The 15,700-nt window shown below is 33.0% G+C and overlaps 1 protein-coding gene across 2 annotated transcripts in view; it reads left to right on the top strand.

The window, feature by feature from the left end:
* LOC123542874 (uncharacterized) overlaps positions 1 to 6,279 on the top strand; it is a 70,668-nt gene extending 64,389 nt beyond the window's left edge. For both annotated transcript variants that reach the window (XM_053531434.1, XM_053531433.1), the window contains exon 5: positions 4,442 to 6,279. In XM_053531434.1, coding sequence (XP_053387409.1) covers positions 4,442 to 4,707 — 266 coding nt within the window. In that variant the 3' untranslated portion in view covers positions 4,708 to 6,279. The remainder of the gene's footprint in view (positions 1 to 4,441) is intronic.
* The last annotated feature ends 9,421 nt before the right edge of the window (positions 6,280 to 15,700 follow it).

The following is a 15,700-nucleotide window of genomic DNA, read 5'->3' as shown; positions in this document are numbered from 1 at the left end:
GTAGTATACGGATCCCGTATTTTTGTCATATACGGACTGTGATTGCATCTAATATACGGGGCATATACGGACTTGTATTTTCTAATATACGGGCTTCGGATTTTTTCCGTATACGCATGATATACTAAGTATACGGATCACGTACTTTTGTCATATACGGGCATATACGAAACTGTACTTTTTGATATACGTGCTACGGACTAGTCCCGTATATGCATGGTATACGCAATATACGGATCCCGTACTTGTGTCATATACGGGGAAAATACGAAACTGTATTTTTTATTATACGGGCTACGGACTAGTCCCGTATATGCATGGTATACGCAATATACGGATCCCGTACTTGTGTCATATACGGAATGTATTTGCATCTGATATACGGGGATATACGAACCTGTAGTTTTTGATATACGGGCCAGGTTTTTCCCCGTTTATGAAAGATATGCAGAGTATACAGATTCCATATTTGTGTCACATTTAGACTGAATTTGGTTTTCGTATTCGGGGAATTCACGGACCAGTATTTCTAAAAGATACATTTACCAGACTTTTCCCGTATATGCGTGTATAGTATACAAATCCCGTATTTTTCTTTTATGTGAACTGATTTTGTATATGGGCACACACTGAAAGATGACAAAATGAATGTCGTTGATACCTACAGCAGAATACGGTATGTTAGAAAAAAGCAAGACAAAGACAGGGTATGAGAAAAAAATCATATTGTTATTAATTGGAGACATGTCAGATTAAACTAACATTTTATTCAACTTAAATTAATATTGGTTATCTTTTCCGAAATTGGTAGCTAGTCCGAGTAACTTCTCTTAGTTTCGAATGCGCAATTTTCCTGTCAGTGTAAACATTCATGACACTATATATTGACACTCAGCAACATTTACATATCTTTAAACGCAAAAGTAAGTATACTTTAAATTCACATCCCTTATAATATGATTGAACAATACCTAGCGTGTGACACGGCTATTGCCAGGCCCCTTATCTGTAAAATATCTGAACAGTTCTTTCGTCCATCCGTTACAAATTGTATGTGGCAATCCGCGCTATAAAATTTCAATATATAAATTTTCATATTCAAATTTTATCATGTGCGAATATATACCAGCCGATAATTGCCTGTTTTGGTAATGCCGGAGGCAAATGTTTACTGGAAAAATATTTATAGTCATGGGCAGTATCTTAGTGTCACCTGTCAAATTGTAGTTTGTACTTTCAACATTTTTATTTTTGCGAACCACTCTTCAATTTTAGAGAAATATATTGGGTTTAAATACTTGTATAATGTCAATCAAAGTTTTACTAGGCATCGATTGAATGTCCATTTCATCTATTGTAACAAAATCTCTGTTCAGTTGGGGAAAAAAACTAAAACCAAACTGAAACTGGTAGACTATACTACCAGTACATCAATCATTAGCCGACTCTCAGGCCCTTCAGGCCTTTGATTAATTTCTGGGGGCCTGCTTTAAATTGTTTTGATTCCTTGATGAATTGCACTCGGCCTCTTTTTGGGGGAGGGGTGTTCTTGAGCTGAATATAGAAATATCATTAAACAAGTTCTTCTAAAGAGCTTGGTCTGACACATCATTATAAGGTTTTCTACCATTATTGTTAAACTTGAGCACTTTTTCTCCTTTTTTGGGGGACCACTATATCTGAAAAGAAAAAAAAGCTGTACAGACTTCTCATAAATCAATAGGCGAATCTTCATGAAACTTGGTTTTACCATCATTGTAATGTCCCCTGTCCCATAAAGGGACACTAGCTAAAAAACAGAAATCCTTTCATCAAGTTTCGTTTTGTAGCTTCACTTTAGAGTCCTTTCCGATTTTTTAAGATACGGATGTTTAGCCATTTTAGGGTCAAATAAAGTGAAAAATTGGAACAGATCTTTAAACGACCTCATAAAACACTGGCTGAACCTCCATCAGACTTGATCTGTAGCGTCAATATAAGATCACCTCCCAAAATTTTTCAAGCTGGGGCACTTGGTCACCTCTCATAAAGCGCTTTATGGATCTTCATCAAAGTTGGTCTGTAACGTCATTTAGGGGCTTCTGTCCAATTTGCTCAAATGGTTCTGCTTGATCCCTGTCAGGGGACACAAGGGCTAAAACTAGAAAGAAAACAAACATATATCTTTAATTTTACTCTATCAGACTATGGTAACGCACTTTCTGGCCTTCACAGCAAAATAAAGTTAAAAAGTTTTTGGATAACCTTTATTTTCATGAACATCTAAAAGTCAGAAGCAAGGTCAGACGTTCATTGTCCTGTTCATGTGATCGACCTAGGCCAATTTGAGCCTCCAGTTCTATTTTCGACACTGACATTGAATTGCTGACTGATAATAACAGCTGTTACAACATTCAGATTATAAGCTTAGTTCTGTTCATTATATTTTTGTTCCGATGAGAACATTGTATAACGCTTAACTTGAAGCGTTCGCCATGAAATCACAAGAAATACTTCAAAGTTTTTACTATGCTGGATATATAAGGGTTTTATTGTCTCTCTGTCTTCTAGATCTTAAAATCAGCCAGCAAAGTACGAATTAATAGAAATTGAAAAAGGACAATACAACACTCAGCTAATAGTTGTGAAGCCATAATTTGTAAATGGAGACTAAGTTGCAAAATGTCTGATCATTAGCCCTTCACTAATGTTTCACCGGATGTCACTTATATTTTGCCACTTAGCCAACCCCTTGACGTCTGGTTGTCCGTCAGTCTGTCAGACAGTCATAGAAAAGTCCTACCAATACCCCTTTATTTTACCAAGTCAGGTTTAGATAAATACTTCAACCTGCCTTTACATGGAAGGTACTGATGGACTACATTTAATCCATTTTTTAAATGTTATTCTAATAGGGAATCGATCCTACCAGTTTTCATCGCGATGCGACGTTATTCGGGATCGATCCCTCTACGACAACATGCGATATATACCGAATGAGATATTTCGGATTTCTTGGAAGAATACGCATTTTCTTTGTGCGTAATAAGCGTTCACATAACTTGTCCGAACCGCACCGTTTTTATCTCACAAGCTTTTTTCAATAAGTCAATCTATGTAGATGGAACGTCAAATAACGTTAATATATAAAATGATTATTTTCATGCAATCATGTTTATACATGGCAGGCAATTTGGAGAATGATATTTTTCATTAGTCGCAGTATCAAAGATTTTATCCATAGGCAACAAATAGATTTAGCAAAGAAGTGGATCCATCAATTATTTTGGAAGTATATGTTATTGAGATATTTTAATTATACCCTGTAAAAAAATCAAGGGCAGCCATTTTATCAGTTTACTACATCTTAATTTTAGTTGGTATAACAACAGAAGTTGTTGCTTTTTTCAGTGAACAATGTTTACTTTTACCGCTTGAAATATGAACAGCCTTTAGCTGATAAACCTGATAAAGCGATCAAACGAGTTCGATTATCTTTTTGTCTGCCACACAATTTCCACTACCGTCCGGAAACAGACCTAATCAAACCGAGCCTACAACATTTTCAGTTTTAGTGTTGGACAAGCTGATTATTTTTTCTATTGTCAAATACTGTATATAATTGAAAGCATAGGTTTACAAAGACATGTAATTTATACGTTTTAGACTTATATAAGTGTGAGGGATTTTTATTTTATTTTATTTTTTGTTTTCTATTGTTTTGTTTTTTTATACTGTTGTTCTATTCATTTTCATTCTGTATCTTTTGTAAAATATTTATGGATCACGGAGAAAATTCATCTTTACTATAATATGTATTACCATTTCTTTTTGTTTGCATGTTTGTAAAATTGTATTATTTATGACGATGGGCTGTTATGCTTAAGTCTTAATAAACTATATGTTCTGTTCTGTTCTGTTCTATAATTGAATTCCGCTTAAGCCGGTGCTAGGGTGCTTTAGAGGTGTTGCACATTTCATCACTTAAGTCTCATGAATAGACTCAGTAAAACAGAGTCTGAAATTATATTGCTAATTTGTTTCTTATGTTTGAAAACTATCTTATCACAGATTTTGTTGACATCTTAGTTGTCACGTATCGTAACAAGTACGTTTTTATTTTCCTTCTTATCGATCAGATACATGCACTGATTATATACATATTGTATAAGAAGTTTGGAACGTTACAAAATTATATCCCTATCTGTACAATTGTCTTTCTGAAATTATTAAAAAAATTGGTGATCGTTTTATCTGGCGTACTAAAAATTTGATAAATTATCAGCAAAACAAATCTGTAGACTTAGAAAAATACCTGACTTTGTTTTTAAATTGGTTGTTCGGTTTTAGGGTGTTTTAATATATGTGTCTCATGTTTTGTATTTTTTTTTTCACAGGTCATATTTGACAGTATTAATCTTTCAAAAAATATCTTAAAATTAAATTGCATCATTATTTTCAGCATGCACAGAATATAGTCAGGAATTTGTAAGCATTCCGGGATATTTCATCGACAATGATTATGAGGTTGCCTATCAAGGTGGTCACACAGAGCAAAGCTGCATGGATTACTGCTTACGAGAACCAGACTGTGTAAGCTGCGATCTCAGTACATATTCAGACACATGCTTTCTAAGCTCTATATCTCCAGCGCAAGATAAAGACGCATTAGTTACAACTCTAGGCTATATCCTTTTTGTGAAAAAATGCAAAAATTGTGTAAAATAGAAAAACCAAACATCTTTGATTGAATTTTAGCCAAATGCTGTCCTTTTGTTCATCATTTTAATATGTTCGATTGACTTATATTTGTTGGAACAATCAACGATTTCAGTCGCGATCAGAAATGTTATTACATATCACAAGTAAATATTTTATTCAGAAGAAAATCATTGTTTGAGATGCAGATGAATTACACTTATCATAAGTAACGGAAGTACAATATGAGCACTCTACGGTTGGTAAAAAAGACATAACTTCATAATGTAAACTATGTTGAATTCAATCGCATTTCAATCAGTTTGGTCCATACGAGCCATTATTATTAGGTTATTTAACATTGTTCTGTACAATACGGAGATATATTTGGACTCGTACCCAGCTGAGAAAACCATATTGGACGAGCCGTTAGGCGTGTTCAATATGGTTTTCTCAGCTGGGTACGAGTCCAAATATATCTCGTATTGTACAGTACAATGTTAAATAACCTTTTTATTCTATATCTATTTTATCTTACTATAATAATAGTTTTAATTAAAAATGTTTTCACTAAATATTGAATTCCTGCCTTTTCTAGTTTTTCCCAGCTTGGTATGAGTGCAAATATATATTATACAGAACAATGTTAGACCTTAAGTAACCTTTTTATTCTATATTTATTTCACTTCATACGTAATATACGTAATTCATTGAATGTAATTTTTTTTGCGTATCATTATTAAAAAAAGTATATGGCGCAACCTCCCTACAACAGCCATTTGGCGATTTGGGTGGTAACAATACTTGGCTGAAATATTATGCCCACAAACATTGTCAGCAAGTTTGGTGAAGATCGGATGAAAACTGTTCGACTTAAAAGAGAGGACAAGGCTAAATTCCCCGTTTTTCGAGTAATTCAAGGACTATAATTAAAGAGTGCCTGGTACAATTTGGCTGGTTATCGAAATTGGCCGAGATGTAATGCCCACAAACATTGTCAGCAAGTTTGGTGAAGATCCGACGAAAACTGAATTATAGAGCAGACATGTTTTTGCTGCTGACCGCCCGTCCGCTGCCATTCATAATCTTCTCCATTTTGTTTCTGAACCGTTAAATAAAAACTGCTGAGGTAGCTATTCAGACAGTCGGAGCTAATACCAATTTCTAGGTTTCGTCCGGAACGGCTTCTTTTAGTGTCTTTTCAAATATTCCAACATCTGATGATCCTTTTTACTGTATTTTTAAGTTTTTGATTATTAACGAACGTTTTAATATCTAAATCAGATAGTATTGTTATCCCTTGAATCATTTTTGTGTGTTGTAAACAAAAAAAAAACGAATGTTTCTCATTGCAGAGTTGGTGCAGCCGTTCTGCGCTTGCGCGGAATTATTATCAAATGGAACGCACGGCAAAAATACTCATTTTTTTGCATGTCTGCACGCATTTAGTGTATAATGTGCATAATATACTGACTAAAGGTTAGGGTTAGAATCACCATGGTTACAAAATATATACATTTAAGGTATTTTTGTTCAAATTTAGTTAATCCGGTATATACCGGAGTCTGTAATATATCACGGGCGCACCAACTCTGTATTTAGTCACAGCCAAAAAAAACAAACTCAAATTAAATCCAGATTTCAAGACGCATAATCAAACTCTGTACATAGAGCGCCTACTTCATCCGATTTACATTCGGAACATTTTCACGCGTTTCGGGCTTTATCGTATGTTTAACATGGGACTGTTGAACCGTCCAAATACAGAAAATATAGGATTTTTTGTACGCGCGTGCGTCCAAATACAGAAAATACAGGATTTTTGTACGCACGTGCATCCAAATACCGTAATATATTGTACGGTCACGTGTTGCAAATGAACGTTCGCAATTGGATAGATAAAATAGGTATAGAATAATATAATATATTGCCCATATAGGACAATGAAAATATGTGTAATCCTTTGCACATTTACGACAACCTTGCTCCGAATGAAAAACTTTGACTAATGCGTATTATAACTGAAAATAAGCGACAATGAATCATTCTTCAGTCATCAGTCACATTGTCCTCCATCTGAAAAAAAAACCGATATCATCCATCAATTTAAGGCTTACGCTTTTATGAATTTTTCATAACATGATCTGACAGAAATTATAACGTGCCACTATTAGCTTCCCGGAAAATTTCACTTTAAAGTCAAATATAATGAAAAGTTTAATGAAGGGCAGTTGAAGTAGCTATTTCATTTCCGGACGCAATGTTTAAATTTCAGAAAGTAAGGATTTTCGACGGGATTTATGTTTCATTCGTTATGGTGGTCAAAAAAACCTTCCCAAATTATAAAGTTTCCATTCGAAATTTGACGAAGGCGGACACAGTCTCCCCTCTGATTGGGGTCGGGGGAGGCTGGGATGGCCGGTGTGTTAAAATCTTACTTGGTGTAAATTTCCGGGTAGGGGCCTCCGTGGCCGAGTGGTTAAGGTCGCTGACTTCAAATAACTTGCCCCTCATCGATGTGGGTTCGAGCCTCACTCGGGGCGTTGAATTCTTCATGCGGGGAAGCCATCCAGCTGGCTTACGGAAGGTCGGTGGTTCTACCCAGGTGCCCGCTCGTGATGAAATAATGCACGGAAGGGCACAAGGGGTCTTCCTCCACCATCAAAGCTGGAAAGTCGCCATATGACCTATCATGTGTCGGTGCAACATTAAAAAAAAAAAAAGAAAGAAATACGTTATGTATTTAAATAGATAAATAGTAATAGTAATTTAAGTCCTGGCTTTGAGGCAGACTTACTGACTTTTACACTACAGTATGAAGCACGCATTCAAAAAAGTATAAAAATATGATAGCGGGTTTTCTTTTAAAGGCAAAGAGAATCTCCTATATAAGTGACCCCCACCAATAAAATGTCAGGCATCTTAATCCCCAATAAACTGTATCCTGTCTGGTCCGGTCTGATAAGGGTTCATAAAACCCCTGTAGATTTGACATGTAGTCCACGTCAAAAGATCATAAATTTTGATATGTACAGATAACTGTAATTATAACTCTTACAGCAACCTCAGAAAACTCTCACCTTTATTATAATTATTAAATAAAAGATAAAATAATTATTTATAACCGAATAAGAGATTATTAGAAATTAAAGAAGCGGTCAGTTGCATTTTTAATAAATAAAAAAGAAATATGAACAGAAAGATTTTACTTATAAAAATGATTTATTACTTATAACAAGTGCCTGAATGCATTTTCTTTTGATCTTTAATAAAAATCCAGCAATATTGGAATATTATTGTAATAAAACTTGATTAATTAAACATAAAAATACTGTTGTAGCTAATTTAATCAGGCTTTCTAAACTCGTTTTGAAGGTGTGAACTGATTTTTAACCCGGGACTAGAGGGCTTGGACGGTAGCATGCATTTCAACTACCGTCCATGGACAGGCTCAATCAAACCGAGCCTGCAACATTTTCGTTTTTGTCGTGTTGAGCGACCTGTGAAGTTTTCACTTTTCTATTTTGCTATAAATGTGAGAAATATCACATGCATTCTATGCACTGCACAGTAGCTGTACAGTAGCTTATTATGATAAACAGAAGCTAGTTTATCAATGGTCCAGTCCTGTATACGGGCCGTTCCCGCCAATACGCAGACTTTATCATCTCCATAGGCCACATACCTCGCATACCAGGATCTGTGTCTTTTATTCAAAATAAAAATATCACACGATAAGTGTGATGGAAATATAAATTCAAAATGTTCATACTGAAAATAATTCTAAATTTAATTCATGGAATTTGGTACACCTGCGTCTTTTATAATGATAGTACCAAAATCTTAATTTACTACTGGCTTACTTAATTATCAAATTTATCAAAAATTTTGTTTTTAAATAATTGTTTAACTTGAGAAAAATGAACGTGGTCAGAATTAAACGAAGGTCAAGAAAAATAATTATTGAAATTTGAATACCACTGAAGATAAAGTCTATGATCTAATAATAAGTTTGTTTGTTTGTTTGTTTTGGGTTTAACGCAATTTTTCAATAGTATGTCAGTCAAATAACGGCGGACAGTTAACAAAACCAGTGTTCCTGGATTCTGTACCAGTACAAACCTGTTCTCCGCAAGTAACTGCCAACGTCCCCACTTGACTTATCAGAGGTGGAGGACAAATCATTTCAGGCACATTGATTTTTTTGAAATTATAACGGAGAACATACGCCCCGCCTGGGGATCGAACTCGCGACCACGCGATCCGTAGACCAACGCTCTCCCTACTGAGCTAAACGGGCAGGCTCTAAAAATAAATAAAGAATGTGAGGCCAAACTTGACTTGGGTCAACATTTATCTTTGTTTTTTACACCTGAAAACTGTTTTTGAAAAGTCAAACATTTAAAAAGTAAATTTTGAGGATAATTATCATATTGAACGAAAAAACTGTTCATGTTTATACAATTAAAATCATACAAATTTAGGAGTGGGACTTTGTCGTCCTTGGTAAAATTTAGCAGGGAGGTGGGGGTGGATTTTGTTCGATAGGGAGGAAGGGGGTTATACACTACATCGGATGGATCTATAATCCCATAAAATATTTTTGAGTTTAAAATGTTTTAATTTTTAGTATCCATGAACGGAAATAGACTATCTACTTCAACTCTTTAAAAATTTAACACTTTTAAATTTAATCTTTGAATGATATCATCATGTTAGCTTAATGCAACTCGTTGTAGCTTCTGTCAGATTATGTTATGAACTCTCCATAAAAAACAAGGGGAAAATTGAAAGAGAATATCAATTTTCCTTGAACTACAATTTGTACAAATGAAAGTAGGTAGTCTATTGCCTTTTAAATTATAAATTCTGTTAAAATTATGCACATTAGTCATTCTTGCTTATATATACATCTTTCTTTGAACGGCACTGATAATATATCATAATATTTCACTCATTACTCTTTAGCTGTTTCAGTGTACTTAACACATCTTTAATTACTTTGTTTGTCTCTTCATTCATATAATTAAGATAAGATAAGATAAGATAAATTTTATTTTGAGTCGGCAAGACAAATAACAATACAACATAAGCACTCTAGGTGCTTTTGAACCGACTATATGTTAACAAATTTATAAGTAACAAAAGTAAAACAAGCTGTAAAAGAAGGACATGATTAAAAAAACAACATATGAACATAAAATTATTATTGCTGCAAATTAACCTAAAAATTACATCTAGCACAAAGACAGAACATTATAATAACATTGCACAATCAGGGAGATCTAGTATATAAAACAAACCATACATATTAGCACATGAAAGAAACATAAAAATGACATGGCAGCATTTTGAATGTGTTACTGATAGATTTTAGATTTAACAACCATGTAATACAGTACATTAGGACCATGTAATAGATTTAAAAGCCATGTAATAGCTGCTGTTCTAGGTCAGTGACCTAAAAAAACTGCCATAAGAAAATAAATGTAAAAAAGTGAAGCCATCAAAACAAGCACAAAAATGCATAATTTAAAAGAAAGCTAAAGGAAGTTATCATCTCAGGATCAGACATGAGGTGAACTGAACAGCAACTACTACATGATAGCAAGAAAATTCAAGAAAGCATAACTGCAGGAAAAAACCAAGCAAAATACAACTGCATGCAAGACATAACTGAAAGACAAGGCAAAAATAAGAAAATAATACTACTGCGTGATGAAAATCAAGGAAGCACAACTGCGGGAAAAATAAATAATATACAACTGCATGCAAGCAAAACTAAAAAATACAGGGCAAAATTAAATACATAATGTCACTCAGGAAAACATGTACATCATCAAGTATGCTGCTAACCTGTTCTATGGGTATATATATAAAAAAAGATGCGTCTATTAGAGAGATTCAAGTTTTGCACAAAGAACATTTACAATCATTTCCATTCCAGAAACGGGTGCAGCATACCTGAAGGAGTTCTTATATAATAAGAAGGATATTCTTATTTAACTCAATGAACATTTCAAGTGTATATAGTGGTAAGCTTATTGACATAATCAGATTAGTTTAGTTTAATCATATTTTATTGTAATCATCACACAAGACACTATGGTAAATATACATCAAGACAATAATATACAGATACATATTCTTTAAGTTAAAACTCTTAGGAAAAAATATATCTCTCGTGAATTTTCCCATGGACCAAATATCCTGAAATACAAAGAATTGGTGACGTGCGAAAACGAAACAATTATTCATAATTTATGCTTATTTGTCAAAAATTTAATGCGAGAATTTAAGTAATTTCCTATTTGTATTCATACCATTCTTAAACTGTGTCAGTGATGTACCAAATGAATTTAATCAGATTTAACTAACCAGTGTAAGTTCGGCATTCCATATTCTTGTTAGTTTTATATCAGTTAAGAAAGAGAATAAAGTACTTTCCTGTAAGTCTACGCATTCCGAAATTTTGATCCAATTCTTTCTCAGCATAAGTGAAATGTACTTTCGAACTCTTTGATGTTACAATGTCCGGTAACTACATCTCCGCAGTAGCCTCCATTCATAAACTGTACACGTAGATTCCGTCATCCTCACGCGCCTTGCGAACTCGTCAAATCAAAACATACAAACCTAAATACTTGTATGTACACGACAAAAATAACGTTCCGTATTATTTTATATTAGAAGCAATGTTTTTCAATTTCTATTTTTGTTTTTGCTTTTTGTTCTTTTTTGCTATTGAAATATATCATACTGAAGAATTGGGCAAAAATCGATTCTATTATCTTTCCTTGTTTATTGAGATCAACGGTATACCTTGTTGTCTCCCTTCGACCGTCTAGCTAAATATCGATCACTATCGGATATTTTTTAGATCGTTATAGTTCGGCTATCTCCGCTTATCGTATCACGGGAGGTGCCGATCATAAAAAAACAAGGATTATAGATTAGAGATCTCCTGTAAAAACGTAGTGGGAAGGGTGATTTATTTTACACCAATTTTAAGTACCGGTAAAACAACAACAGCAAATATAGTCATCAACTTGGTTTAATTCTGTTTTTTCAATAATGTAAAATACGGAACGGAAGAAAGAAGAAACTACGTTATTTATTCTTTTATTTTGCATAGTCAAAGAGCTATAAAAAAGTGTTTTATACTTTTTGGCATAGTATATGAAAATATGATCAACACTATATTATCTTCTTTATATTTTACATTAAAGAAACTGAGACATAAAAACAAATATAAATACACAAAATCATGTATATTAGGCAAGCATAACATAAATGTACATGAAACTACTATTATCTTACAAAATAGAAAGCAGGAAAAAATTTTTTTTTTAAAAAGTGCTTACAAACTTGACAATTTTATTTTCAGTTATTATAATCGATGTGAAATGCGTTTTTTATTATTATTATTATCATATTTAACTTGTTAAAATTAATTTTGCTATTAAATGAACATTTGAAAAACATATTGTCACACACTGATGAAAAATGAACAGAAAAACAAACTAGCAAACATACTGACAATGTAAAAGGTATCTTTTTATGACACCAGAGCCTGTTAATTGGAAGTGTGACCTATTTGCCCCCGAGCCAGTCATTGTGTAATAAAGTATGTGCGGATTATGACTTCTCAAGGTTTCTCAAAAGGGATTGACTGACTGATTCAATAAATGTCAGATTTTTAAAATAAAAAGTGGAAAACCTAAGAATAAAACAAGCACACCATAGAAAAAAGTCGTTTAGAAAAGATTTAGGATAAAGTGACACTAATGTAGTGTAAAGGTTATTCATAATAACTATCACGAATATTTTTACTATATGAACAGGGGATTACAGATTTTTCATATCTTTTAGCGCGTGCTATACCTTCTTGAGATTAGCTGTGCGTACATTCAGTTCAATTCAGTTTCGATTTATTGCATAAATACAATGCCTACAGCAAGTGAAAGCATTATGTAATATGGAGCAGAGAAAGTACATAATAATTTTCAGGAGAGACAATAAACCAAAGAGCTATAAAAAATAAAAATGTATTTTATACTTCTTTGAATAAACTAATAAATTAATAAACGACAATTTTTCACAATGTTGTCACAAATCTTCTATACTATAATATTTTCACTCTTAGGCGAACTTTTAGCACGTGTTCTATATATCTATACTTTAATATCGAACAATTAAAAATACAAGTAAATACTCAAACACTGACCCATTATCTTATGTATCTAACAACATTTGTACTTGAAAATGAAACAAAATATTTATTGTGTATTTAAGTCTCGTTCATTAAACATGTTACAATTTTCAAAATGCTCTTACGCAGTCACCGAGAAGATTATTATCTGTGTAATAAAAAAACCATAATACAAAAATCACCAACTTTTAAACGTCTAGGGAAGCAAGAAGACATTAAAATAATTTCAAAATAAAAACATATATAAAAAGTTTATTGTCTGTAGAATACTTCAATAGGATAATAAATATTCTCAATATATGAATAAAGTGGCTACAGGGAAAAGAATAAGATACGTATCACAGGTTTTTGCTTATTTTATTCAGTAACTATATGCCGTAAACAGAGACTGATAGTGATGTTTTTTAATCGCCAAGGGAAGCATTAATTCTTCGTTTTAGATAAATAATTTTTATATCTTTGTAAAGAGAAAAGAATGACGAACACTTCAATAGGATAATAAATATTGTGTGTTCATTCTAATTAAAACAATATTTGTTCAAACTTTTTTTCCTTCTTTGTTTCTATTGGAAAATATCAACCAGATAAAAATCGATATCGCACTGCCAGGTGATTTCAAGGGGGATAATTTTACCGATAAGACGACAAATTTTACCTAATTGTTGATCATGTATGTTATTGATATTCTTCATCATATATTCTCTTTTTAAAATGTGTTCTTGTTTTGATCACTTCCCGTATGAATATTACCACTCCCACAATGTTAGAAGCGCAGCATTTCAATAAATCATATCTTATGAACTATATACATGTAAACGATATAATGAACATAATCCCCTTTCCTTGACCATGCGTGATAACATATTCATGAAAACGATACATGTACACTTCCAAATTTACAGTCCAAAAGCGATCCACTTATTATTCTAGTATTTTGATCAGCACAATTTTCCAAGTCGATTAATCGATACAAAAAAGCCTGAACACCAATTATAGCGATTAAGATTGATAACATAGCATATATTGGTGAAAATATTATAACTATACTTGCTATCTAATGCTGTTAAAACCTGATAAAGAAACAACATATGAACTATTCAAACAATGTCAATGTTATATATTTTACTTATTGCTTTTGAAATAAAGTTTATTATAAAGTGGGAGTGTTATGATTTTCATTATGAAGTTTGGAGGAGTGTTGTTATTTTTCGGCGAATGCCGTTATAAGTACGAATTCGTTACCCTGACCGACCCATGCCACGTGACTTCAGTTTGTTCAGTTTGCAAATCAAACTACTTGATAATGCATTATAGATAATTTATCAAAATGAAAGATTTATGCAACACTTTGTCTGATTGGACGAGGGTGTCTATTTGTTTCACTCTGCTGATTGTGCTACGCTGAGTGAAATGTAGACAAAGGGTTTATCCTAAACGACGCTGTTCAAAGTTTTAAAGCTAACTTTCGCTCATATATTTAGCAAGAATATTGATATATCTCAAAATGATAGTAAGTTTAACAAATATGATACAAACCTGTTCAAATAACAACATATATCAAGTTAAAGAAAGAGCTGAATACGGTCTGCTTATCACTTGAATAAGGGTGTGATAAGAGTTTTCTATGTAGAGAAGTGCTTTTTAAAAGATTTTCCTTGTTACAATTGTCGTCTGTATATGAAAAGGTTTCTTGCTTTTGTGACTTATTCAGATTGCATATTAAAATGAGTACGTGTTTGCTTTGATATATTTGTTATAAATTATTTAACTGATTTATTATATATGAATATTTTTCTTTAGTATGGTATGCAAATACTGAACTCAGCTGAAATCTGTTTTATTATGTATATGCTATATAATGACTGAATCTCATTACATTGAAATGAAGGTACGCTGCATACAGTTTATCTACGTGATATGACTGCGGTCTAACTTTGCTTATGAAACAGAAAAATTGAAATAATTAAAGTTGTATGTGTCCCTTGACCTTCACTTTTTATAGGTGTGACGTCATTGTCCAAAGATTTATGAATAGCGAATATGCATTTGTTAAAGCGGGATCAGTTGGCCTATTTTAGGGGCCGCTAAAGCTAAAAATAAAAAAATCCTTTAACTGATTTTTTTCTCATGTACTCTCATCAAACTTGATTTGTAGCATCTTTATTAGGCCCGCAGCCAACTTTGTTCAGTTGGAACATTTGACCCCTTTTAGGGGCTGCTAGAGCTAAAACTAGAAATGCCTTTAGACAGCGTCTCATGAACAGCTTGATGGATCTTTCTCATACTTGGTCTGGAGCATCATTATAAGGTCCTCTTCCAAATTTATTTATATAGGAACTTGGTCCCTATTAGGGACCACTATAGCTAAAAGTAGACATTAACCACTAAAATGTAATGGATTTTTATCAAATTCGGTGTGTAACAATATCGTAAGGTCTCCTGCTTTTTTGTTACAAATGGGGACAGGGACCAATTAAGCTAAAAATATAAACACTTTTAATGACCCCTTCTCATGAACCGCTTGATGAATCTTCATCAAACTACTGCTGTCATTATTCGTCTAAGGATAAACGAAACAAAATTGCAACCCTACGAAACCTTTGTGAAGAATTAAAAGAGAACCATTTAAATTGTTAAAGTGCGGTGTTTTGGTTTGCAATTTGAAAAATGTTAGATGAAAGATGAATGTTAGATGAAAATTTCATAAACTTACCTTATTACAATTCGCCGACCATCTTTTTAAAAGATATTTCTTGTTATCCTAAAGTTTGGAGAAGTGTTGTGATTTTCATTATAAAATTTGGAGGAGTG

The sequence above is a fragment of the Mercenaria mercenaria genome, chromosome 19, assembly GCF_021730395.1.
Source record: "Mercenaria mercenaria strain notata chromosome 19, MADL_Memer_1, whole genome shotgun sequence".
Classification (NCBI taxonomy): domain Eukaryota; kingdom Metazoa; phylum Mollusca; class Bivalvia; order Venerida; family Veneridae; genus Mercenaria; species Mercenaria mercenaria.
The sequence above is the reverse complement of the archived record's forward strand: the minus strand, read 5'-3'. Positions and strand labels throughout refer to the sequence as shown.